The sequence below is a fragment of the Bombina bombina genome, chromosome 2 (genome assembly GCF_027579735.1).
Source record: "Bombina bombina isolate aBomBom1 chromosome 2, aBomBom1.pri, whole genome shotgun sequence".
NCBI lineage: Eukaryota > Metazoa > Chordata > Amphibia > Anura > Bombinatoridae > Bombina > Bombina bombina.
In genome coordinates this window covers 669,386,742-669,414,453 of record NC_069500.1, presented here as the reverse complement: position 1 = coordinate 669,414,453, position 27,712 = coordinate 669,386,742, and the positions used below count along the sequence as shown (strand labels likewise).

Genomic DNA, 27,712 nt, shown 5'->3' with positions numbered 1-27,712 from the left:
TGACTCAGATGCAACGTGAGACATCTTGCAATATGTAAGAGAAAAAACAACATATAAAGCAAAATTGATCAAATTCCTTAAATGACAGTTTCAGGAATGGGAAAAAATGCCAAAGAACAAGCTTCTAGCAACCAGAAGCAATGAAAAATGAGACTTAAATAATGTGGAGACAAAAGCGACGCCCATATTTTTTTTAGCGCCAAATAAGACGCCCACATTATTTGGCGCCTAAATGCTTTTGGCGCCAAAAATGACGCCACTTCCGGAACGCCGACATTTTTGGCGCAAAATAACGTCAAAAAATGACGCAACTTCCGGCGACACGTATGACGCCGGAAACGGAAAAGATTTTTTGCGCCAAAAAAGTCTGCGCCAAGAATGACGCAATAAAATGAAACATTTTCAGCCCCCGCGAGCCTAACAGCCCACAGGGAAAAAAGAGTCAAATTTTTGAAGGTAAGAAAAAATGATTAATTCAAATGCATTATCCCAAATATGAAACTGACTGTCTGAAAATAAGGAATGTTGAACATCCTGAGTCAAGGCAAATAAATGTTTGAATACATATATTTAGAACTTTATAAACAAAGTGCCCAACCATAGCTTAGAGTGTCACAGAAAATAAGACTTACTTACCCCAGGACACTCATCTACATGTTTGTAGAAAGCCAAACCAGTACTGAAACGAGAATCAGTAGAGGTAATGGTATATAAATAAGAGTATATCGTCGATCTGAAAAGGGAGGTAAGAGATGAATCTCTACGACCGATAACAGAGAACCTATGAAATAGACCCCGTAGAAGGAGATCACTGCATTCAAATAGGCAATACTCTCCTCACATCCCTCTGACATTCACTGCACGCTGAGAGGAAAACCGGGCTCCAACTTGCTGCGGAGCGCATATCAACGTAGAATCTAGCACAAACTTACTTCACCACCTCCATAGGAGGCAAAGTTTGTAAAACTGAATTGTGGGTGTGGTGAGGGGTGTATTTATAGGCATTTTGAGGTTTGGGAAACTTTGCCCCTCCTGGTAGGAATGTATATCCCATACGTCACTAGCTCATGGACTCTTGCTAATTACATGAAAGAAATAAGATAACAGACTCTCCACTCCCCACAAGCTCCCCCCATTTGATTGGTTTGTGGTTTCAATTAGCAGAAACAGGTATTTTTCATATAGAAAATAAACCTAAAGGAACAATTTCTCATACATTTTTAAACTCAGCACCTGGTATAACAAGCCATTGGAAATTAGGGATGTGCAACATTTTGGAAAATGCATTTGGCACTGGATTTATTTGAGTAAAAGTGCTGCACACAAATATATGTGCAAATCCAGATATTTGTATCTTGCGCTTTTACTCTAACAAATCCAGCACTAAAATGAGTTGAATGTCAGACCACAGCCATTTTTTGCATTTGTTTCACTAATTAAGGTCAAATTCTGAAATTTTGCACATCCCTATTGGAAACGCATTAAGGGGAAAACAATATTACAGTGTTGCTGTGTGTTTTTTTTGTTGTTTTTTTTTGCTTGAAAATGTGCTTTTTCAAATCTCCGTTATGTGAGGAATTGTGCATTGAAGCAGATGTATACTTATATCAAGCTGATTTCTGCCAATGTATTTTTTTCTACAGGGGTCTATGAGATGGTCACTTTTTCTTTTAAACCCGGAGGGCCTGCAGTGTGGGGTAAATCGTTTAGGGCTGCTATTTCAACCCATGTAAACACTGGTTACACAAAGCTTGTTGGCTTATTCAACACAGAGTATGGATTTCTTAACCAAGGTATTTTGTAATTTTGTATCATTCTTGAGTTACAATGCTCATACAACAGTGTAAAAATATATATTTGTGACTATTTTTTTGTTAAACGGCTTCCCTATGTTCAGACCCGTTCCCTTGACTGCTGACAACATTTATGACAATAGTATCTCAGAAAAAGAAAAAACACTCTCTGGCACACACTTAAACACATAGGTAAATCGACAAAAAGGGAGCCAAAAATCATAACACTTTAACTTGCAGATATTAAAATACACAACATCCTACATGGGATAAATATAAAAAACACATACAGTTTAAAAGCAAAGTAGCACTATGTGGGTGTCTGGATTTAACACAATACAATGTGTCTATTTGAAACAATAATCAAAGCAGCTCTCAGTACACAGCATCAAGCAAATTCCAACACTGTCAGAAGCCCATTGTAAGATGTCCACTGAGATAAAAAAAAAATCCCTAGTAACCTACTGACTGTTTAGGTGATGCCCAGCAAAGGTGAGTGCAGGAAGGGGCTTATCAGACTATCTCTCAGTAGATATTACTTGCAATTGTAAATACAAATTCCGGGCTTGCAGTGACTAAGGATTTAGCCAAATTTACCAATATATTATAACTGAGAGCGCACAAATGATACATAATAATCTCCAGACTACTCACAGACAGGCGACGAACATTTTCTGACAAACCTTTCACTGAATGTTATGTTATACCTAAGAGTTGTTACATGATAGGATTGCCAGATTAAAGGGACAGTCAACACCAGAATTTTTGTTGTTTAAAAAGAAAGATAATACCTTTATTACCCATTTCCCAGTTTTGCATAATCAACACTGTTGTAGAAATACATTTTTTACCTCTGTGATTACCTTGTATCTAAGCCTCTGCAAACTGCCCCCTTATTTCAGTTCTTTTGACAGACATGCGCTCAATGTTATCTATATGAAACACATTAACTAATGCCCTCTAGTGGTCAAAATGCATTCAAATAAAAAAAAATGCATTCAGATTAGAGGCAGTCTTTAATGTCTAAGAAATTAGCATATGAACCTCCTAGAATTAGCTTTCAACTAAGAATACAACGAGAACAAAGCAAAATTGGTGATAAAAGTAAATTTGAAAGTTGTTTAAAATTACATTCCCTGTGTTTTTTTTTTGGACTTGACTGTCCCTTTAAAGTGATGGAAAATGCTCTAATATGTTATAGCATTTTATTATTGTACTATTGCGCATATATATATATATATAAACTATATGCTTTTTCTGCTGTAAAGGGATTAAACACATACTTAAAGTCCTCTCAAGCAGCAATGCACTACTAAGAGCTAGCTTAGCACAACGGGTCAGCCAACGACAAGAGACAAATGTGTGTAGCCACCAATCTCCATCTAGCTCCAAGTAGTGTAGAATATGTATACATTATTTTTCAACAAATGGTATCAAGAGAACAAAGTAAATTAGAAAATAGAGTTAAATTTAAAGTGATATCAGAATCATGCAAGTTTTAATTTCTGACTTTACGATCCCTTTTTAAACCGTGAATTATTTTCCTAGTTACAAAGGGGCTCAGTTTAGACACTGAGCTTTGCCACCTTTATCTTAAAAGGTTAATAAATTATTTCATATGGGATTTCTTTGTGAGTGGAAGAAAATCTAAATGCTACATGAACAGCTAACCCGAATCATTACTTATTAATTTATACACTTGATTACAAATGAAACTTTTGTGAAGTCATTCTTTCATTGTTTGCTTTTAAAGCCCATGTACTTTGGTGGAATGAAAACCCAGACATCCGAGCAGCTGGCAGACATTTGGCTCATGAAGATGCCAGGGTGGTAGCAGCTGGTAAGTTCAGTCATAGAGATTTTTAATACAAAATGTGCAGTGCAGATGTAGCTTAAAGGGACATTAAACCCACATTTTTTCTTTCATGATTCAGACGGAGAATACCATTTTAAACAAATTTCTAATTTACTTCTATTATCTAATTTGCTTCATTATCTTGATTATTCTTTCCTGAAAAGCATATCTAGATAGGCTCAGTAGCTTCTGATTGGTGGCTGCACATAGATGCCTCATGTGATTGGTTTACCTATGTGCACTGTTATTACTTTAACAAAAGATATCTAAAGAATGAAGCAAATTAGATAATAGAAGTAAATTGGAATGTTGTTTAAAATTGTATTTTCTATCTGAAAGATGAAAGATATTTTTTTGGGGTTTAATGTCCCTTTAACAATGTGGTGTGTGTCATACCATAACAATATGCCTCTGTATATCTTCTGAAGCATTTCCATAAAAAAGCACAAGTGGTGCAGCATAATATATATTTGGGGAAATATCTATGATAAAAAAAAAATGTGTTCTACATTGCAAATCAGGTTTGTCAAAATGTACAGACTTTCAGCTATTTGCAAAGAACAAATCAAACAAAAACAAATGAAATAGCTCAACACAATGAATGCTTCTAGTGGTTTCCCCAAATGCAACTGAAAATGCAACTTTTAATCAATTCAGCAGTTTCAAAATTATTCAACCCCCTGAATAGAATCCCTCACAACAGCACAAACATGCAAAACAGGTGTTGTCTCAAGCACACTCTGCCTACATTTAAGCATGGTGGTGGTACGGTGATGCTCTGGAGCTGCTTTGTATCCTCTGGCACTGGAAACCTGCAACGTGTGGAAGGCAAGATGGATTCATTGAAGTATCACGAAATCCTAGGAGAAAACGTCATGCCGTCTGTGAGGAAGCTGAAGCTCGGACGTCATTGGACCGTCCAACAGGAAAATGATCCCAAGCATACCACTAATTCCAACAAGACTTGGTTGCAGAAGAAGTCCTAGAAGATTCTACAGTGGCCATCAGTCATCTGACTTTGGCCATGCCCTGGAAACCCATAAGTGCAGGGCAACTGCACAGGACTTATGGGAGCTGGATGAGGGGGTAATTATTTATCCCCTAAATCTTAGCTCCCCTTAGTCCTAGAGACTATGAAGACCCACTGTTTGAAGGGTAATTTCAAGCTATTTTAAATGGCCATCATAAAGGCCAAGAATCCCCCACGACCCTTTGTTTTAACGCCCAGAATCCCCTCCACTATATAAGTTTTAACAGCAGGGTGATAATAATGATTACCTGGTGTGAATAAATGTTCATTTATTTGCATAGAGGCTCATGGGAGCTCCTATGTGCAGATCAAAATTGCAGAACTATACCAAAAGACCCTTATTTATGTAAGGATAACCCTTTCTTACTTTTGATTATTGAGTTTAGAATAAAAAACACATACGCACATTCTGTTGATATATTTTTGTTTCTCACTGAAAAAAAATGTCCTATAGCAGGGATTAAATATGAGCAGCATCTAAAAACTCTGAAACAGCTCAGCACATGGTTGGAAATTACTTAGCACTTAAAGTGTTAAAGAATTAGTTATAAATGCATAGGACATATCAGCAATCTAAGCTTTACATTGAAAAAAGATCAGCATACAAAATCACTGTATAGAAGGTTGTGGGATTAGAGTATTGAATCCTGTTGGATCCACTCCAACCTCTCTAAATTTATATTATGGGAAAAGCAGGCAAAATAAATACTGATAGTTCTTTACTACACATAATTGACCATTTTATGGCTAATTAAAAGTTTGAGTGTAATGTCTCTCTTAATATTGTTTGATTGTGGCAATTGTGAATTGAAGTACTAACTGCGCTGCCACCCAAGTTATCTACATACTTTTTCTAGTTCATTTCTACACCGGTCAAAATGTACAACAATGTATTCAAATTCCATTTGCCATTGCTTATCTTGGCTCACCAAACTGCAATTCACAAAATTTACTGGAAAACAAGTCTACTGATTGAACTGGATATGTAAGTAAGCTACACAATTACATATTTTATTATTTTTTACAGTAGAAGGTTTTTCTTTTACTATTTGTAGTTTACCCAAGCTGAGACTGGTAAAATTTAATGCGTATAAACTTCACCAAGGATTACGTCCCATACTCCTGCCTTGGCTTTCTTTTACCATTATTCCAAAAGACTAGATTAATGGATATATATATTATTATTATTATTATTTTCCCCTAAGGTGGTGATAGCCCTTATTTGTGGGAATTCATCTCCTGGCCAAAGGGAGAAGGCAAAAACACCCTACAACAAAGCTTTAAGTATCTCTCCTACTTCCCTTTCCCTCCCAGTATTTCTTTGCCTCGTCATGGAGTAGGCAAGGATAGAGGTGTTCAGGATTTATTGAAGAATTACAGGGTTATTTATCCCCCCAAAAAATCCTTTAATGGATAGTTCCTGGAAGAGAGGGACATAGGAGAGTACTGGCTGTGCCATCTAAATCTCTCAGGAGTTCTGCTCACAAGTGTTTCTGTGAAAAGCTCCTTTAATAATACTTTCTGCTTTTTCATTTCCCCTTCTACTGTGACTCTCCCTTCTATGTTCAATAGAACCTAATTGCATGCTATATTGTGTTCTACCTATATTGTTATATCTCCAAGATCATGAGTTTTCAATCCTAGTCCCATTTATTCTTTTTTATTCATTGCTATGCAAAGGTATACATTTACTTGTGAGCGGACATTACAGTATCTTCCATACCTGGTGCTACTGTTCTATCTTTACTTAGGAGAGGATACTACAGTGTTTTCCTTATCTGATACTGCTGTCCTTTATTGCCGTGCAATAGTATACCTTTACTTGTGAGTGGATACTACAGTATTTTACAAAGCTTGTACTACTATTATTTATTGCTGTGGGATAATGTAGTACCTTTTCACCTTTACTTGTGAAAAGATACTAAAGTATCGAATATCTTGTACTACTTTTATACCTTACTGTGCATTGGTATACTTTTACTTGGGAGCCAATACTACAGTATTTTTCTTGTTGTTTCTATTGTTATCCCTAGTCATACAATTGTATAACTCTTTGTTAGAGTATATTAAAGGATATACCAGAGCATTGAGCTACTGTTATATATGCTGTACTGGTTCAGTACTCACTAGGGTTAGCATATTTTAGTTTGCATTTTCTTAAGGAATACTGTGGAACAGACTGCTAGATAAGATCCATTAAAGGGTAGATCCATGGACTTTGTTCTGCCTACAATCTGATGCTGAAATGGCATAATAGTTACTGTCTGTCATTCTGCTCAACTTTGCAGCTTTCAATTTGCTATTGTTATTTTTCCTCATCAGTGCATACTACTTTTATAAATTATTTCAAGTCCACTATTCTGAGATTATGGCGGTTATGCCGCCTTCAAGTAAGCGTAAACGTAAGCATGGTTTTTCTTTAAGTTCCTGGTGAGGTTCCTACTTTGTAGCTATTAACCCAGTTCAGATATCTGGTTTTATTTTTTTAAAAAAAATCAGATTCTTCTCAATATTCCTAGAACCTAATCCAGTCTGGAATATGTCCAAGCAAATAAAAAAGGTCTATCTCCAACTCTAAAACTGCATGTAGACTGATTCCTTTTTTTTTTCAAAAGGTCTGGTCGTTATCCTGGGGTTCTGGAAATCATTTTTCTGGGTAGAGGACAAGTTTTTTGTCTAGGTCTCCTTAAGAGGTTCCTTTTGCCTCATGTATCAAAGAGATCAGATGAACGGGAGGCGTCCCTTCAATGTGTGCAGGATCTGGAGGTCATGGGAGTATTTATGTCCCTGGGACAGAAAGGAGAAGTTTTTTTATTCCAAGCTTCTGTTTAACTTTAGCTCTACCTATACAGAAAAACTACTCTGGTTCCTTTTGTAGTTTATAGCTGGTGACTATAGTTGTCTGAGAGTTCATTCAATTAATTTACAAGGGTGTCCCTTTTGGGGATAGTCCTAGATTCGGTCTCCATGAAGCTGTTCATGACAGTCCAAAACCTGCTCACATTACAATTAGCTTGTTGGAATTTACAACCCCTATCTCAGTTACCGTAGGTCTGTGTATTGGGCTAGTGGGTCTGATGGTGACAGCATCTGATGCTATGCATTTTGCAAGGTTTCAGTTGCATCATCTGCAAATATACATGTGCCAGTAGTGGAATTGAGATTTCTCCAGTCTGTTCCAGTGAATGCTTTCTGTCCCGTTAGTTAGTCTCTCACTTGGTGGATATTTTCCGTTACAGTGCTTTCAGGGGATGATTTCTCCTACATCCTTTATGGATCATGCTATCCACAGATGGCAGGTTGGGAGGCAGTCTGGGGTGGTCGAAGGTCTCTGGGAGTTTTGGTTGTCTCAGGAGGCAAAGCTATCCATAAATATTTTGGAACTCTGTGCGATGTTCAGATTCCCTCAGACTTGGCCTCTTCTCAAATTAGTCCTTATTAATCAGACACTTCACTGGGGAAATGTACAATCTGTTGGTGCAGTTTGGGGCTCTGTCAAGGAGATTGTGGATTAGACAAGATGCCAGGAGATCAATCTCGCAGATTTGAGCCAAGCTTGAGTATTCCTCAGACGGAATTGATTTTTTATTATTATTAGTTTTGTTATGCACCAATTGTGTTTTTCCATGGGTATTTGCTTGATTCAAGCAAGAACAAATCTTTGCAATTCTAATAGCTCACGCTTGACATCAGGAGGTGGTTTGCAGATCTGGTGCATCTGCTTGGGGGATGAATGTTTAGTTGTTCCTCAGATTGTTTTTTTCTAAATCTGTTATAGTGACTCTTTCAGACTGGTATGCCTGTTACTGTAAGGTTTTTAGCAGAAGGTTTGGAAAGTGTATCTTTCCTAGTGTTTTGATCGAGGAAGCATGGCAGGGTCCATTGGTCAGCCCTTTAAAGGGTCACATTTCAGCACTGGGATTTGTCACGCAGGAAGTTTTCTCGTCTACCGGTTATCTAGGTATTTATTCAGGCTTCGGTTAGAATCAAATCTGTTATCAAACCTATCTCTTCTCCATGGAGTTTGAATCTGGCTCTGAGAGGCTTACAATGTCTTTCTTTAGATCCTATGCATTCATGGTTTTTAAGTCTCTGTCTTGGAAGGTGTTGTTTTGTTAGCAATTTTCTTCAGCTAGGAGAATTTGTAAATCTTGACTCTCTCCCACATTCTTCAGTATCTGGTGTTTCATCAACACGATGCAGTTTCACAAACTTTGGCTGGTTTCCTACCTAAAGTGTTTTTTTCAGTGAAAATTATCCAGGAACTAGTGGGGTTTTTTTTTCCTTGCGCCTATCCCAAAATGATCTACTGTGAGATTATTGATAAATATGCATATAGTCAGGGCGTTCATTTTTTCTTATTTAAGGGCTACAAAGAATTTTGGACAATCTTCTCACTTGTTGCGTTTTACGGTTATTGTAAGTGCCAGTTACAGTTGCCTCTTATTTGAAAAGTTTGATTCTCGTAGCTTACTTGGAGGTGGGACCGTCATCGTCTTTTGTATTACTGCTCATTGAACTTGTTCTGTGTCTACTTCTTTGGTTTCAAGAAGGAGGTTTCAATAGAGCACAATTCAAGGTTGCAGCTTGATGCTGTTTTCATACTTTCCAATACTTTTTCATTTTGATGTGTTTTTGGAAGGAAGGTCCTTCAGGCGGTGTTTCCTGGTAAATGATTGCCTGTCTGTCTTTCCTTCCTTCCCACCCAGAGGGAAAAGGTTACTAATCCACTCAATGTTATAGATAGAAATGTCAGCGGACGACTTAGAAATTTGACGTTTTCCTAAGTCGTCCAGGACTAGTGGACCACTGGTAATTTCAATATATATATATATATATATATATATATATATTCCTATTTCAAAAACACCTTAAAGGGACAATATACACCAATTTTCATATAACTGCATGTAATACACACTACTATAAAGAAGAATATGCAGATACTGATATAAACGTCAAGTATAAAACCTTTTAAAACTTACTTAGAAGCTCCCAGTTTAGCACTGTTGATAAGGTTAGTCTGGGACAGCCACTGAAAGAGGCTGGGAAAACAAGAAGAGCACTCCCCTCTCCCCCCTCCCTGCATATGAAAAGACAGAGAACAAGAACGGGAGCCGTCGGGAATCTGTAAACGTGTATATACATCTGTATCTGTGGGACTTGGTTAGGAGTCTGAAAATCAGCACAATATTCTTAAAAAAAAAATAAGCAAAACTATAGATTTTTACAAAAACCGTACCAGATTGGCTAAATAAATGGATCATCTACAAAACATTTATGCAAAGAAAAATCTAGTGTACAATTTCCCTTTTTTTTTTAAGGGAAGAGAATAGGGCTGGCTTCCGCAATCTTTTTTTTTTATTTTTTAATTGCAAAAAAAATTTAAAAGGAGATGAAACACAATTTTTTTCTTTCATGATTCAGCTAAAGCATGCAATTTAAAAAAAATAAACCTTTTTAATGTACTTCTATTATCAAATTTCTTTGTTCTATTGGTATCTTTTGTTCAAAAGCAGGGATGTGTGCACGTGTCTGGAGCACTATATGGCAGCAGCTTTACAAGAATGTTTTCCTTTTACAAGAACACTAGATGGTAGGACTATTTCCTGCACTATAGTGCTGCAGACACATTCCTATGTAAGAACAGGGGTGAAGGCGAGAGCCTACTGGAAAAGCACTCCTCATCTGAGATAGCCTTTATTCCAAAAGTCAAAAAATGTGTCGGAATCAATACCGACAAATAGGCACATAGGACACACAAAATTCCCCTTGTGGGGGAACAATAAAGGGTTAAAAATCAAAACTTTATTAGTTTAATTAAAATGGGAACACACACACATTAAAAGCAAAGTGGAAAACAAGATGAGTTTCAAAGACAGAAAAATCTCCAGGCCAGTGGGATGGATTATACTGCCCTTCTGGTTACTATAGTAATAACTGGAATGAGATATCACAGGTAATTGTAAGAGTTAGTCACTCAGAAAGGGGGGTAAATAAGTGATAACTGAAGTCAAAGGCATTTACATTATATGGTGTCAAGGGATATTATCAGACCGTTTGTTATCAGAAAATATGTATAATTCCAGCACATGAGTGTATTTAATACAATATGATATCATATAGTATAGTTAGAATGGTTAGGAAACACTGATTCCATTGGGAATACTGTATTGCCTTAACGGGTTAGAACTCTTTGCATTTTTCCAGAAATAAAAAATACACAATCAGAAAGTTCAACTCATACACTTTTAAAAAAACGTACTTGTTCTTAGTAACGAAGTTTGCATAATTATAACATTTATATTCTCATTTCTGTGTAACACGGCTCCTGAGACTGCCCCTAATAGAGGGCTGGGTTCACTGCTCTTACATAGAAATCTTTTAGCCAATCGTGCGACAGAGCCGATGCATGTATTTGAATGTTAATGAAGCAGTTGTTCACATGCGTAGTCTTAATTATGGGCATTTGGATGCGCAATGGAGAAGCAACTGACACCATGCCATGTTTGATTACCCCCTTTAGAGCATAAAGACCTATAGCACAGAGAGCTGCCTGGTGACGGAGTGCAAGGGGAGAAGGCGACACGAGAAAGTAGATGTGTGTAGTAGAGACGGAGAACATGAACCCAGAAAGTGAATATGCAGAGAGATTCAAATAGAAATATCTAATATTGAGGGCTGCCCAATAGAAGCTGAAGATAGGGAAGGGTGTAAATAAAATATACAGAAAATGAGTGTAATGAAGATGGCGAGAATGAGCCTTTTGCAGAGACAATAGGCCTTTATGTCATGCTCATACACAAGCGACATCTTCACTCTCCGGTGTAGTGCTTTAGCGATAAGTTGCTTTAGGAGAATAAAAGAGCACAATGCAATAGTGAAGCTCCTTTGCTTGTATAATTTTCCCACCTGGATCAATGTTAGCACTCGGATGCCTTCAATGCGTAGGTCGCTTAGTGTCAGTAGTGCGAGTCAGGTGACCCGACCGAATGTGCGACCGTAACAAAGGAGGTGTCTCTAGCAGGTGATTGGTGGTCAACCAGTCACGTGTGCGCTGAGGAATGTGGTGACGTCACGGTCGCACATTCCGTTGGGTAGCAGATTTCGACACTACACCGGCAAGGGCTTAATGACGCAGCAGCTGACTGGAGGAGTGAGCTATGCGCATGCGTTGTCTAAAGAGGTTGCTAATGCACATGCAGGACACCATTACTGTTCTACCTAGGTAGAACTCGGCAATTTGTCAATATAATTAGGGAAAAAAAGATGCGTTTGGCAGAATCGATTATTTCAGCAGCAATTTACAGGTAAACTGTAAAGATTTGCTTATTTAAAAACCATGATATAATGTTTTAAGATATGCAAAGTTTTATTTTGGGTTACTATCCCTTTAAATGTGGCTAATACAAAAACTTGAGACTTCGGCAGAAAACCCAACGAGATTAATATTGACATATAATTCTCAAATTCATCAAATTTTGAATATTCTCAATGAACATTGGAAAGTACTGCAATCTGATGCTGATTTGAAAACCATACTGGGGGACTCCATATCAGTGGGATATAGAAGATCTAACCATTTGAAAGACATTCTAGCCAGTAGCCATTACAGACTGCGTAAAGCAATGACAACCAAGGCTCCTTTCCCTGTGGTACTTGTTCTACCTGCTGCTACATGTACAAAACAAAGAAAATTACGGACAAATTTGGTTAGTGGCACAAAATTATCAAATGCATAAGTTGCACCAAAGAGGGTGTAATATATGTACTGAGATGTGGATGTAACTTGATGTATGTCGGGATGATGAGTAGAAGACTCAGAACACGACTGCAAGAGCACATAAGGAATACCAAGAACTCTAAAAAGGATAAAGAAGAAGAAAAAACTATACCTACAGTAGCTTTCTACTTTCTAAACTCCCACCAATCAAACCCCTCCAGCCTGAAATGTATGGGACTGGAAAAAGTCTCTCTGGGAACCAGAGGGGAGCAATTTAGAGCAGGCTCTATTGAGGGCAGAGTGCAAGTGGATTTATAGATTAAACACCGTTCACCCACATGGCATGAACGAACAAAACACTTTCTATGCTTTCCTGGATTGAAGAGATATTAATTATCATATTAACGTGCCATAATTTAAAGCAACCCTTTGAATGTATAGGGTAATTTCTAAACTGTGGAATAATCCGTAATAGATTCTGATGCACAAAAACAACAATGTATATCGACAGTAATAATTTAAAACATATTGGTATAAAAAAACGTTTAAAAAGCAATTCATAGAAGGGGTTTACTAGTAATAGTCTTAATAGAGCTTTTCTTTATTCTCTCTGTTTTATCAACCTATATTTCTTGTATTGTCACGTTTTAATATAAATATATATATATATATATATATATATATATATATATACACACAATACACTTGTTTTTTCTATTGGTACTTCAAAGAAAGACCCCTTTCCCTCCCTGTTCCTTTCTTTCACGACTTTTCACTAGGGCAACAATTCCCCCATTCATTTTAATTTTCTTTTTTCTTGTTTCTCAATTTTTTAGATGCACTTTGCACCAAGTAGCATTCACTTAGAGTTATGCAGATATACATTCTCCATACTCACAGTAAAATACCACCCTAATTATATTTATTAGCAATTTGGCTACACGTTGTTTGGCTCTTATTATTTATATAGAATTTTTTTTATAAATCTAGCACAATTATGACACATACAGGATCACACCCCAATCACATTAATATTGGATCAAAGCTTATCTCTATAAGTTTTATATTTCTACTCTGGAATAGCTTCTAGGCACACACTATTCTCTATTTTGTTGTAGTATTCACTATAGCAGGGGTGGGCAGACTTTTGTAAGGCAAGGGCTACCTCTAATTTTATTCCAAGTGACGTGGTCACCTAACTAAAAAAAAACAAAAAAAACACCAGTTGCTGGCTGAAAATTGTATTTTTGGCACAGATGGGAACTGCTGGCTGAAAATTGTATTTTTGCCTCAAATAGGACCTGCTGGCTGAAAATGTTATTTTTGCCACAAATACAGCTTTAAAAATCGGCCGTGCTCTTGAATAATAATACAGCCACGCGAGAGCTCTCTCTATGTGACGCTGGGACCATCAAGCAACCTTATCTGTGTACCGTGCCTGCGTATGAATAAGTAGTCTCACAATCAAGATGACTTGAGTATAGGGCTAGCGGAGTAGTCAAGCCTGGAATACATTGGAACCCCACAGCTCAGGTACAATGATGACAATGAACTATTCTCAGCCAATCATAGACAGACTCATTCTACAAAGTAATTTTATTGGCTGGACGCCATGTCAGGTTCTGTTGGCTGCTCTCCATCCGTCCGCTACTAGCTGAAGACTACTGTAAATAGTTGGGACAGTGACAGCGGCAGGACCTGCAGGCTCTGTACCGCCTTACACAGCAACCAGAGACTGGTATAGCAGCAACAGCACTGACCTGCACAATTTGGTGACAATTAATTCTGGGGACAGAAAGCTTCAGAAACTAGCACAAAGTATAGCTAATATTAGTGTGTCTGAGAAAGTATCAGAGAGCAGCATCAAAGCCTGGTAAAGAGTAAGTAAAAGAACCTGAGGGGGAGTAACAGACCCTGGAAAAAAACAACACCAGACCATTCACCCAGCATAGCCTGGTGACAAATAACAGAGGAGAGAACTAGAAAGTAGCAGCAGAATATCAGACAGAGCAGGACCTTGAACTGCCAAACCCAGGGAAACCAAGCAGCATCTCAGCCTGGCGCATGAAGAGTTCAGCTACAGCCGTCATAGACTCATAGCCGATTTCAAAAGTCTGCATAAGAGAAACATTTCTCATACATCTACGGTGGCGAGGCTCTTCACTCTTAATCTAGATGTGTGAGAAATGTTTCTCTTATTATGCCGACTTAAAATCTTCCAGGCGGTCACCTCAAAATTCACTCGCGGTCCACTGGTAGATCGCGATCTACCTCTTACCCACCCCTGCACTATAGTGTCACATTTCACCGTTTTATCCTTTGACATATTCAGATATGCCAAAATGAATTTTCAATCTATGGCATTAAGTAATAGTATTGTTTTGTCACTCCAAATAAATAGTCTTTTATGTCACAATTTAATTACATTATATATATATATATATATATATATATATTTGGTAATAGTTACACTTCCATCTTACTCTAATATTTTGATTATTTCTCTCTTCTAGATTTTCTCTAATTTATGTTTCAAATTAAAACAATATACAGGTGCAACCCACATTCATTATTTTCTGATCTGATTCCCTTCCAGTTAAATCGACAAAGGAGGGTTTTTATTTGTATTAGTATACGTGTGTGGTCTATGCCCAGTTTATATACATTCATTGCCTTAATTAATCGTCTTCTGTCATTTCATGTTTTTCTTAATTTTCTTAATCCTTTGTCACAAACATACACGCTCCGTTTTGTTTGTAAACTATCTAAGTTTCCATAACAACTTATGACGACTCAGCTCCACCAATGATTACATGTCCTCCCTTTTAAACAGGGAACTATCTAGCGGCGGCTCCACCTTTGATAAAGCATTTGTTTGCGAAACATGTTAGGGAGTTTGCCTGGGGATTTTGGGATCCTCTTTTAAATTTATAGTGGAACAATGTTGTTTTGAATCAGTAATATAACATTTGGGGCTCAGTGGGACTGAGGATAACTTGAAGCTTAAAAAGTTCCAAAGATCCAGCACCTGGGATTCACACAGTGTGCAAACTAAGGGGCACTGCACAATACCCCTGGTAAAGGTAACAAAAAATGATAGTCGCACCACCAAGTTACCAAAATAAAGTGCTTTTATTGAGCCAAATACCAAAAAATCAGCAACGTTTCGGACAAATGTCCTTAATCATGCATAGTTAAACAGACACTGATTCCATTCTTAAATACCTAAACAAGTCCCACCTTCCAAGTTAATTAAACCACCTGTGTACAACAGGTACAATACCTTTACCAAATACTACCACCTAGTGGTCATATAAAAAAATCACAAGTATATATTTTTTCTAAAACATCAAAGAATTTACACATAGCCAAAATATATATATAAGCAGTGCAAACATATATGAAATGCATGATATATCCCCAGATCAAAACTTCATTGTATAATTAACATCATATATTCAAATGATAAATCATGTATTACCAATATTGACACAAAATATTTATAGGAAAATTGACCAGTCTAGTTCTTTGTTCATGCCACCTGGAAACAACATACCTAGCTCATAAATCCAAAACGCTTCACGTTTTTTTTAAAGTTTGACACGATCACCCCCCCTCCTAGGATGTTTAACCTGCTCAATTATTTGGAACCTTAATTGACTAAGGTTATGGCCTGCTGACAAGAAATGATGGGCTACTGGGGCATCAATTTTCTTAGTCCTAATGCTACTTTTGTGCTGGACAATGCGTTCACGTACACAACGTGAGGTCTCCCCCACGTACCCCAGCCCACATGGGCATTTAATTAAATAAACCACAAAGTCAGTATTACAGGTGTAGTGCCCTTTGATGGAATATTTTTTACCTGTACTTGGATGACTAAAGGTTGGCCTTTTAATTAAACTATTACAATTTGAACACCCTGAACAGGGAAAACTACCCAAGTTCTTCTTACCAATATATGTTTGGGCAGGACCCTTAGACGGACCAATATCTGCCCTTACCAAAACATCTTTTAAATTTTTGCCCCTTTTGAAAGTAGGCATTGGGGGAATTTTAAATTCTTGAACACCCGGATTACAGGTGCTCAAAATGTGCCAATGTCTTCGGAGAATTCTCAGGAAATAATTGAGCAGGTTAAACATCCTAGGAGGGGGGGGTGATCGTGTCAAACTTTAAAAAAAAACGTGAAGCATTTTGGATTTATGAGCTAGGTACGTTGTTTCCAGGTGGCATGAACAAAGAACTAGACTGGTCAATTTTCCTATAAATATTTTTTGTCAATATTGGTAATACATGTTTTATCATTTGAATATATGATGTAAATTATACAATGAAGTTTTGATCTGGGGATATATCATGCATTTCATATATGTTTGCACTGCTTATATATATATTTTGGCTATGTGTAAATTCTTTGATGTTTTAGAAAAAATATATACTTGTGATTTTTTATATGACCACTAGGTGGTAGTATTTGGTAAAGGTATTGTACCTGTTGTACACAGGTGGTTTAATTAACTTGGAAGGTGGGACTTGTTTAGGTATTTAAGAATGGAATCAGTGTCTGTTTAACTATGCATGATTAAGGACATTTGTCCGAAACGTTGCTAATTTTTTGGTATTTGGCTCAATAAAAGCACTTTATTTTGGTAACTTGGTGGTGCGACTATCATAACTTGAAGCTTAGGTTTCCCTACTCACAATAAGATATGCAGTAGTGATATTTACCTGTCGACTTACTCTATATAATCGGCTGTTTGGTACATAAACATGTTGAGAGACTAACTTGACCAGTTATCAATAGCACTTAGATATCATATTATACCAAAAGAATAAGGTTGGATTGCATTACATAGTTACTTAAAACAAATTGAATTAACTCCATCTGAGATATGGTTAATAATTGTTGGCAATATCATTTTGATATTGTATTATATCATAGACATCTCCCCCTTTGAAATACTTCAACCCCATGCTCAGTGGTACAAGTACCACTTTATAATGAATGTTTGAAGTTTAAACCCCAGACATTAGGAGGGTGTCTGTTTCACCTGTTGGACCAAGTTTGATTTGAAAGTGATTTCAACACAACGTAGAACACAAGTATTGTTACTGAAATAACTTTCATTTGAGACACAATCTATAATTGTTGGTAATATCGTTTTGTTACTATACCTAAGCTATTACACTTTCTGGCTTATTTTAGCTTTATGCCAATTTGGCACCAATATTACTATACTAAGAAGGTTTTAAGCTACAAATCTCTAACTTTCAGTAGGTGTTTCTTTGTTGTTTTTTTTTTTTTTTGAAGCACTAAATTTTTATTTAATTTAAAGTAACTTGTTATCTTTGCTATAACATCAGCGCAGTTTAACGCTGTTTATTTCCACGCAATTTAGTAAAATAAACTAGACCTGTACCTTGCAACAAGGCAACACAATAGTAACTCAGATGGTAATGATAACTTCACTTTACTAGTTATCTTACCGATTATACCATTATATGATAAAGTAATTATACTGTAGAGATCACTAGTTACCTTAGTGTATACTTTTTGATCTTAAAGCACACCAGAGTGTTAATTTATCCTAATACAAAGTTAATATAAGAGCCTAGTAGCATGGTAACACAATATTTTTGTTATTATAACACAAAATTCTAGGTAAACAATACATTGTATTAGCCACATTTAAGGCAATACAGTATTCCCAACTGAATCAGTTTTTCCTAACCATTTTAACTATGCTATATGATATCATATTGTATTAAATACACTCATGTGCTGGAATTATACTTTTGAAAGGATATAAATATTTTCTGATAACAAACGGTCTGATAATATCCCTTGACACCATATAATGTAAATGCCTTTGACTTCAGTTATCACTTATTTGCCCCCTTTCTGAGTGACTAACTCTATCAATTACCTGTGATATCTCATTCCAGTTATTACTATAGTAACCAGAAGGGCAGTATAATCCATCCCACTGGCCTGGAGATTTTTCTATCTTTGAAACTCTTCTTGTTTTCCACTTTGTTTTTAATTTGTGTGTGTTCCCATTTTAACCCCTTAGTGACCAGAGCACTTTTCCATTTTCTGTCCGTTTCGGACCAAGGCTATTTTTACATTTTTGCGGTGTTTGTGTTTAGCTGTAATTTTCCTCTTGCTCAATTACTGTACCCACACATATTATATACCGTTTTTCTCGCCATTAAATGGACTTTCCAAAGATACCATTATTTTCATCATATCTTATAATTTATTATAAAAAAAATTATAAAATATGAGAAAAAAGTGGAAAAAACACACTTTTTCTAACTTTGACCCCCAAAATCTGTTACACATCTACAACCACCAAAAAACACCCATGCTAAATATTTTCTAAATTTTGTCCTGAGTTTAGAAATACCCAATATTTACATGTTCTTTGCTTTTTTTACAAGTTATAGGGCCATAAATACAAGTAGCACTTTGCTATTTCCAAACCATTTTATTCAAGATTAGCGCTAGTTACATTGGGACACTGATATCTTTCAGGAATCCCTGAATATCCCTTGACATGTATATATTTTTTTTTAGAAGACATCCCAAAGTATTGATCTAGGCCAATTTTGGTATATTTCATGCCACCATTTCACCGCCAAATGCGATCAAATACAAAAAATCGTTCACTTTTTCACAAACTTTCGGTTTCTCACTGAAATTATTTACAAACAGCTTGTGCAATTATGGCATAAATGGTTGTAAAATTTTCTCTGGGATCCCCTTTGTTCAAAAATAGCAGACATATATGGCTTTGGCATTGCTTTTTGGTAATTAGAAGGCCGCTAAATGCCGCTGCGCACCACACGTGTATTATGCCCAGCAGTGCAGGGGTTAATTAGGGAGCTTGTAGGGAGCTTGTAGGGTTAATTTTAGCTTTAGTCTAGTGTAGCAGACAACCCAAAGTATTGATCTAGGCCCATTTTGGTATATTACATGCCACCATTTCACCGCCAAATGCGATCAAATAAAAAAAAAAGTTCCCTTTTTCACAAACTTTTTGTTTCTCACTGAAATTATTTACAAACAGCTTGTGCAATTATGGCATAAATGGTTGTAAATTTTTCTCTGTGATCCCCTTTGTTCAGAAATAGCAGACACATATGGCTTTGGCGTTGCTTTTTGGTACTTAGGCCGCTAAATGCGCATCACACGTATTATGGCTAGCAGTGAAGGGGTTAATTAGGTAGCTTGTAGGGAGCTTGCAGGGTTAATTTTAGCTTTAGTGTAGAGCTTAGCCTCCCACCTGAAACATCAGACCCCCTGATCCCTCCCAAACAGCTCTCTTCCCTCCCCCACCCCACAATTGTCCCCGCCATCTTAAGTACTGGCAGAAACTCTGCCAGTACTAAAATAAAAGCTATATTTGGGCTATATTTTTTTTTTAAAGAAAAGGCATATTTACATATGCTGCTCTGTAGGACCCCCCTTTAGCCCCCAACCTGACTGATCCCCCACCAAACAGCTCTCTAACTCTCCCCCTGTCTTAATGGCCGCCATCTTGGGTACTGGCAGCTGTCTGCCAGTACCCAGTTTAAAATAAAATTGCTTATATTTTTTAATTTTTCCCCTTTTCTGTAGTGTAGCTCCCTGCCCCACCAAAGACCAACCCCCCACGCCCTCCAAGAAACATTCGATTTATATATTTTTTTAAATTAACATACCCTTTTCTCAAACTTTTCACACTTTGATTTTCTGTAGTGTAGCGTTCCCACCCGCTCCCGCCCCGTGCACGCGCCCCCATCGGCCCTGCCCCCGATCCCGCCCCCCTCTACATTACCCGGCCCATCGATGGCCGCCCACCCGCCTCCCAAGTCGGCTCCCACCCACCAACGATACCGGCCATCGATGTCCGGTGCAGAGAGGGCCACGGAGTGGCTCTCTCTGCATCGGATGGCCATCTAGCGTTATTGCAGGATGCCTCCATATCGAGGCATCACTGCAATAACTGGAAAGCAGCTGGAAGCGAGCAGGATCGCTTCCAGCTGCTTTCCACACCGAGGACGTGCAGGGTACGTCCTCAGGCGTTAACTGCCTTTTTTTTGAGGACGTACCCTGCACGTCCTCGGTCGTTAAGGGGTTAATTAAACTAATAAAGTTTTAACCCTTTATTGTTCCCCCACAAGGGGAATTTTTTTGTGTCCTATATGCCTATTTGTCGGTATTGATTCCGACACATTTTTTGACTTTTGGAATAAAGACTATCTCAGATGAGGAGTGCTAATATGTACACCCTTTTCCAGTAGGCTCACGCCTTCACCCCTGTTCATAATCACTTACTGTACAGCACCCTACCCCTTTTTTGACTTGAAGTGTTAATATAAGATGAAGATAGGGTCATCTTTCTGTAGTGCCATTCTCCTCCCCCATCTACTTTCCCTTTCTACAACATTCGTATGTATCTCTTCAACAAAGAATACCAGGGAAAGGAAACAAAATTCATAATATATGTAAGTTGGAAACTTTTTTAAAAAAAATTATACGCTCCCTCTGAATCAAAAAATATTTTTTGGGGGTTTCATATCCCCTTCAATGCTCAAATTCTATATATACAGTATGTATTAATTTGTGATTGGTTAGCAAGGGCCCTTTCGATCTGGGGTACTGGGAAAAAGAGAAAATAAAACTAATAGTAAAGGGCCAGTAAACCTAGCAAATAATGTTATATAATTCTGCACATAGTGCAGAATTATATAACATTAGCTTAGCACCAGGTTTCTAAAGCAAACTGTTAGATATTTAGCAAAGACCACAGAACGCTGCTCCTGGCTCTACTGAGCGGGTCTGTTTTCTCCTGCTAAGTGCATCGCGAGCACGATGTCTAGTTACAGCGCGCCAGATCGTGCTATTAAAATCGATGTCGCTCACTCCCGCTCTGGTCTGGTAGCGGGAGTGAGCTACATTGAGTTTAATAGTGTGATCGGGCCGGCTGTGGTTAGACAGCGTACCCAGATGCGCTTAGGAGAAGAAAACAGACCCACTCAGTAGACCCAGGAGTGGCGTTCTGTTTTCTTTGCTAAATATCTAACTATTTGCTTTAGAAACCAGGCTCTAAGCTAATGTTGTATAATTCTGCACTAAGTGCAGAAATATGACATTATTTGCTAGGTTTACTGGTCCTTTAAACACTAATAATACCACTGATGGGATGTTGTACTGAATGCAGACTACTGCAATGCAAGTAAGGTGCTGCAGGTAAGAACTGCTTTCACCTTCCATGGCCCATTGGGTATTCCCTGAGCATCTAGACTTAGTGTCTCCATGACCTAAAAGCTTTTAAACACTGTTTTAAGCACTTTGACAGAAAAGAATGTACTGTGTCTTTAAGCATTTAAAGGTACTCAACCATACCAAGGGTCACTCACTGTCTCCCACAAAGTAGGCTCAGTTAATTTTACCTTTTTCAGGAGTTTTATTTTCCCAAATCCCAGGACTTTACCAGCAAGTCAAAAAGGGGTTAAGAAAGCACAGGAAATCTTGTAGTATGCACTGCATTATGGGTAATCCACTTTTTCGTGATGTTGGTGGCCATCTTAACTTCTAGAAATCTTTTTCTTGAGCAGTTTTTTTGGGGTGGTAAGAGCATACTGCTGCTTTTCAGTGCACTTTATTGCTATATATTTGAAATTGCTGTATATAATGTGATGCATAATGAAAGATGGCTTTAGTTGATAGTGTTCAAGTTATTTTGTTTTTCTGCCTCGTCTGAATTTTTTTTACACTGAGTCGTGCATATTGTGCTATACTTGTGTTCACACTTTGTGCTTGCTTATTTATAAGGAGTCTAGTGCAGCTTACATCTCTGGACCCTCAACTAGGTGTGAGGTCAGATCTACTGATTATGAAAGCCCCTCATATTTTATACATACTCTGCAAATCTGTGTATGTATTTTCTCCGTTTAAGTTGCGAGTTTTATGTGTTGAGCATTAGTCTAATCCTAAACAGGGGATCTCTGCATTACTTTTCTCTCAGAGATGCCACTGGTTTGCTGCTTCTCAGTCTGGACTCTCATTGGGCTCTGTTGAGCTATATCCTAATGTAAACAGTATATACATTCTGCTATGGCTGACCTGCCTTCTCCCGCAAATCACAGGTGTGTGCTTGCCGTTGAAGTTATATCTTGTCACGTGCGGGTTTTCTCCGGTGTCACCTATATAGTAACTTGTCTAGCTCCCCTTCACATAAGAAGGGAATGATGGACTCTGACTGTTCTGCTGAGGATTCAATTGCTCAGTATAAAGAGCTGTCCTTTAATTTCAGGTAAGTGCATGCACATGCCTTGCTAAGGGGACGTTAATTTAAGGCTATGCTTTCCTTTGCCAGTCTTCAAATCTAGAGGTATGGGAGACGGTCCCTAAGATGAATTGAGCTATCTCTACTTTAGCCAGGAGGACTACTATTCCCTTTGAGGATAGCAACGGCTTCAAGACCCAGTAGTTAGGAAACTTGAGTGTTTCAATAGACATTCCTTTTAAGCTGGCAAGCTTTTTATTTTGTTTCGCAATGCTGTTAAAGTTGCAAGTATGGTAGCTTGACTGCTGCCAAGTCTGGGTGGCGCAATAACTTTCTAAGGCTGCAAATGGAGAAGGATCCTTTAAAGAGAATCAGGATTTAATTAAGGCTGATGTTGCTTACAGCTTTATTGTGATGAGGCAGTAGAAATGGTTCCCTTTAATGCAAAAACATGCTGCTGTTCTATCTAAGCCTGCCTTATAGCTAAAGTCTTAGTCTGTGGGTATTGTCTCTGCAAACAGGTCACTCTCTTTGCACTTTCATGTTACAATCTTTTTGGGGCCTGGTTTGGATGCTATTATATACACAGTTACTTGGGGTAAGGGTGTGTCTTTGCCACAAGATGAAAAAAAAAAAGAAAAAATAAAGAAATCGGTACTACCGATTTTAAAAGGCCTTTTCCACCACTCAAGCTGCAGAACCCGCAAAACTTCCTGGAGTCCAAGCTCATCCTGGTCTAAAGAACAAGCAGGCCAATACATCAACTTTTTCTTACAAGTCATCTTGAAGGTATGTCCCCCTGTCGGGATTCACTTCCAGGGTATCATATTGTGACTTTTTTGGGAGGTTTGGCACACTCCATTTTGAATCCCTGAATCTGAGCTGGTACCTAAGGATACAGAATCAGATTTTCAATCTAGGCCTCCCTGAGAGAGATTTATATTGTCTTGTGTTTCCTGAGATCCAATCAAAGTACAGGCCTTCCTCTCATGTGTTGCAGATCTAGAAGGGAAAGAGGTTATTGTTCCAGCTCCCTTGGGTGAGGGGGGTCAGGGATTTTACTCAAACATGTTCTTCATACTTAAAAAGGACCATTTTATTTCATCCTGGGTCTTAAAATTTTCTTAAGTTACCAAACTTCACAATGGAAACTATTCACACTATTTTATTTCTAAGGCCTAACCTAATATGACCAAAGAATGTCTAGCTGCACATCCTGATTCACAGGAATTGTATGAAGTTCCTTAAGGTTTGCCTCTCTAGACAGGCATTGCCAGTTTGTGGCTTTGACTTTTGGACCTCCCCACTGCCCCATAGTGTTCACAACAGTGTTGGAGCTTTGTTGATAATGGCTCATACTGTACTGTCTCTGCTACAAAGACATAGCTGTTACATAACTGTCCCAACTACTCAAATCTCCTTTATGGGGTATATAATAGACTCATTGTCCATGATGCTGACTTTAAATAAAGAGTGCAGGGTGCAATCTAAAATGCAATCCTCTTCTTGGAATGGAGATCACAATGTTTCAGATTCTCTCCCTGCATCAGCTGACAAGGCACCCCCTGGATTGTTGTCAGACTCACCTTTCTATTGTTCAGAGGGCCTTCTATTATTGGCCAAACTAGACGGTAATCTTCAAATCAGGAGGTTTGATTGTGAGGCTCTCAGGAATGCTTTATGGCTTTTCATTTGGACTTCAAGCTTACCCACTCTTATGCCAGTTCTCCTGACCCTCAGGTGTTTTTTTTGTGTGTGCATTACTTAGTAGTGCCTTGGTCCTTGAATGCCTGATTGCATCACAAAAGGAGGTAAGTTACATCCGCTTTAATGATTCTGATTTGTTCTGGCTTGACCTTACAGACCTAGTTAAGATGTCCTCTTTCCCTCCGTGGCATCTTCCTCTAAGAAGAGACTTTTTGTCCCAAGGCCCTTTCTTCAAGATATCTGGACTATATTCCAGTGGCATATTTAGGTTTTGTGCTGCCCTAGGCACTCAAAATTCTGCTGCCCCCCCCCCCCCCCAGGTTTTAGGACTTTTTTGGCTATGATATTTTTTGCTCATGGAGTAACATGAATGAAAGTCAACAGAACTAAAGGGCATATCTAGCTAAATAAATAAAATGTTCAGTTACCTCTAAACTGTAAGCTACATGGGCACTCTCATTATACCCCCCTTGAATGTAAGCTCCTTGAGAAAAATCTCCCATTATATACTTGTTTAATCCTTCTAAAATAAGCTTCTTACAAATATAGCCATAAAAATGTGCTGCCCCCCTCCAGTCTGCTGCCCTAGGCAAGTGCCTTGTTTGCCTAGGCCAAAATATGCCACTACTTTATTCAGATGTATCTTCCTTAATGTTTGGAGAGCATCTGGCATGGTGTGCAGCTAGGAAATTTGTTGGAAATTGTTTCACATTCCTAGAATTCTGGAGTTCATCCATGAGATTTTGAAGAAAAGTTTGTTTGCCACATCTCTGAAAGGTCATAATTCTGTCCTGTCTGCACTGTTTCATAAGAAGGTTGCTAAAAACTCTGATAATTTAGACTTTTGTTTAGGTTCTGATCTGTATTAAACCTTTCATAAGACCTGTGATTCCCCTTTTTGGATGGTCTGGATCTTCAACTCTTGAACTGTATGTTTCTCTTTCTGCCAGCCATTTATTTTGACTTTCCTTGTTTCTGAACTTTCTGCTCTCTAGTAAGCATAATTTACTGATTTTTCATGAGGATAAGGCTGTTCTCATAGTTAACTATTCCTTTCTTGCAAAGGTAGTACTCACTGACATTATTAATCAGGAAATATTATGTTCTTTGAGTCCAGCTCCTTAGAATGCTTCTACCCAGTCTTGTTGTTTGGGATATTGAATTTTATCTAAGCAACTAAGTCTTTGATATACTTTTTTCTACCGTCTTTGTTCACTGTTCTGAACCATGCAAGATTCGTATAGCTGCAGTGAATGCTTTAGCAGCCTGGCAAAAGGCTTTGGTCATAAAAGCCTATGTGAGGGCAGGCAAGTCCACTCCTGAGCATATTGCTACTCTTTCATCTAGAGCAGTGGCTACTTCTTGGACCTTTCAAAATTATGCTTCTATTGCCCAGAAGCTGCTACATGGTCTTCTTTTACATTTTCTTTTCAGTTATGTCATTTTGATATTTTATGTCTCAACTGAGGGGGGCTTTGGCAGGAAGGCTCTGCAGGTTGTGCCAAATTTAATAACATACCTGCCTTAACTTCTTATCCCCCGTCCAAATTCTTGTGGTCTTGTGCAATCCCCTGCTTGGCTATTGGATCCCACATGTGATGAGTTGTGGATTCTAACCATAATATGATTCTACCATTTTTTTTTCATAATGGTAGAAGCTGTTAAATATTATCTTCATTTAGTGACAGGTCCTGTTTTGCACTTCATTTGCCCTGCTTTGGTCCTTTCCTGTTTTCTAGTTTTCCTACTCTGCTTTCTCATATGTATAACAAAGAGTAACAGAGAATTGTTGGTGAGAACGGGTGTAGGAAAGCTCTGGAATGTGTTCCTATGTGTGATGATTCTTCATCTCCATCATGAAAGAAATGCTTTTATTTGTTTTGGTAAAGCCTTTTTGCAGGGCATAAGCTATGATTCACATTAATTGATAATCTATTGCAAGGCAATTTTATATCTGAAAATGCAACTGATTTTGTTCAAAACATAATCTGAAGTCTTTCATTTGGAAATATGTATATTATTATATACAAGTGGCTACTTGCCTCTTATCGATTTGAGGTACGCCTGAGTAAGTAGATTCACTGAAGGCAAAGCTGAAGCCCCCATATTCTTTTGGTTTTACTGGTATATACACATAGTGTTTGCAACCAATATTAGAAGTTCATTGAGAATAGCGCTGATCACCTACTTTCTACTATCATTTCTACACAAGGCATCTTGGGGAAGACACCACTATATTTGATTTGGCTGCTGTCATGCATTTGTTAACTAAATGACTATACTATTATAAAATTCAAAACTGAAAGTTGTTTTTCTGCATAAGCATAGAAAGATAATGGACTGAATCATTAATATACTCATCTAGCACAAAGTTATTACATTTCTTTTTATATATATATATATATATATATATATATATATATATATATATATATATGTATGCATGCTGCAACAAATGCTTTTGGTTAACTGAAAATACCTTGTGCTATTTTTTTTAACTTTTTTTTATGAGGCGCGGGCAGACATCGCCGAAAATCAACCCAATCCAATACGATTGGGTTGATTGACAGCCCCTGCTGTCGGCCAATTGGCCCTGAATCTGCAGGGGGTGGCGTTGCATCAGCAGTTCACAAGAACTGCTGGTGCAATGATAAATGCCAACAGCGTATGCTGTCGGCATTTATCGATGTGCGGCGGACATGGTTTGCTTTAGCGGATCATGTCTATCCGCACAATGATAAATGGACCCCCATGTCTCTAGGATCAAAACCATTGTATTCAAATGACATGTCTCTAGCATTGTAAGTTGTATGACTTAATTTTTAATTTTTCTTTTTAATTCTAGTGAGAGAAAGTGTACAATTCCTGGACTCTCAGAAGAATAAACTGCTGATTCCTGCTCCATTTTCACCACTTAAATAAATTCCAGGAATAATGATTTTACTGTGTTATGTATTAAAGTCAAGCACTTTACTTTAAAATCTGCCACATCATCCTATTTTAATTATCTAAAAATATATATATTTGAAATAAAATTAAAGTGTCAATATTTTCTTTTGTAAGCTTTGTTTTTTGTTTTTTTTGTTTGTTTTTTTAGTATGCTTTATTTAGAAAGATTTGTCATAATACAGATACAAACAAAAATAACATTATTATTGCATTCATTGGTTGAGTGGCCTAGAAAACATCCCTATATCCAGAACACCTGCACCATCTAGTCCACTGAGTCAAAAAGGTGGAGTATAGGGTCTTCTAGAGTAGACTCCACCGTTTTGCTTTGCTATTGTCTTTGGTCTTAGGAGAAGTCTCAATTAATAATCACTA

At 37.7% G+C, this 27,712-nt stretch overlaps 1 protein-coding gene across 1 annotated transcript in view; it reads left to right on the top strand.

Annotated features, from left to right (window-relative positions):
• Positions 1–27,437, top strand: part of NIPSNAP3A (nipsnap homolog 3A) — a 62,228-nt gene extending 34,791 nt beyond the window's left edge. Inside the window, exons 4-6 of the mRNA XM_053702626.1 lie at positions 1,644–1,793; positions 3,547–3,633; positions 27,234–27,437. Of these exons, the coding sequence (XP_053558601.1) occupies positions 1,644–1,793; positions 3,547–3,633; positions 27,234–27,310 (314 nt within the window). The 3' untranslated portion in view covers positions 27,311–27,437. The remainder of the gene's footprint in view (positions 1–1,643; positions 1,794–3,546; positions 3,634–27,233) is intronic.
• Positions 27,438–27,712: the final 275 nt, after the last annotated feature.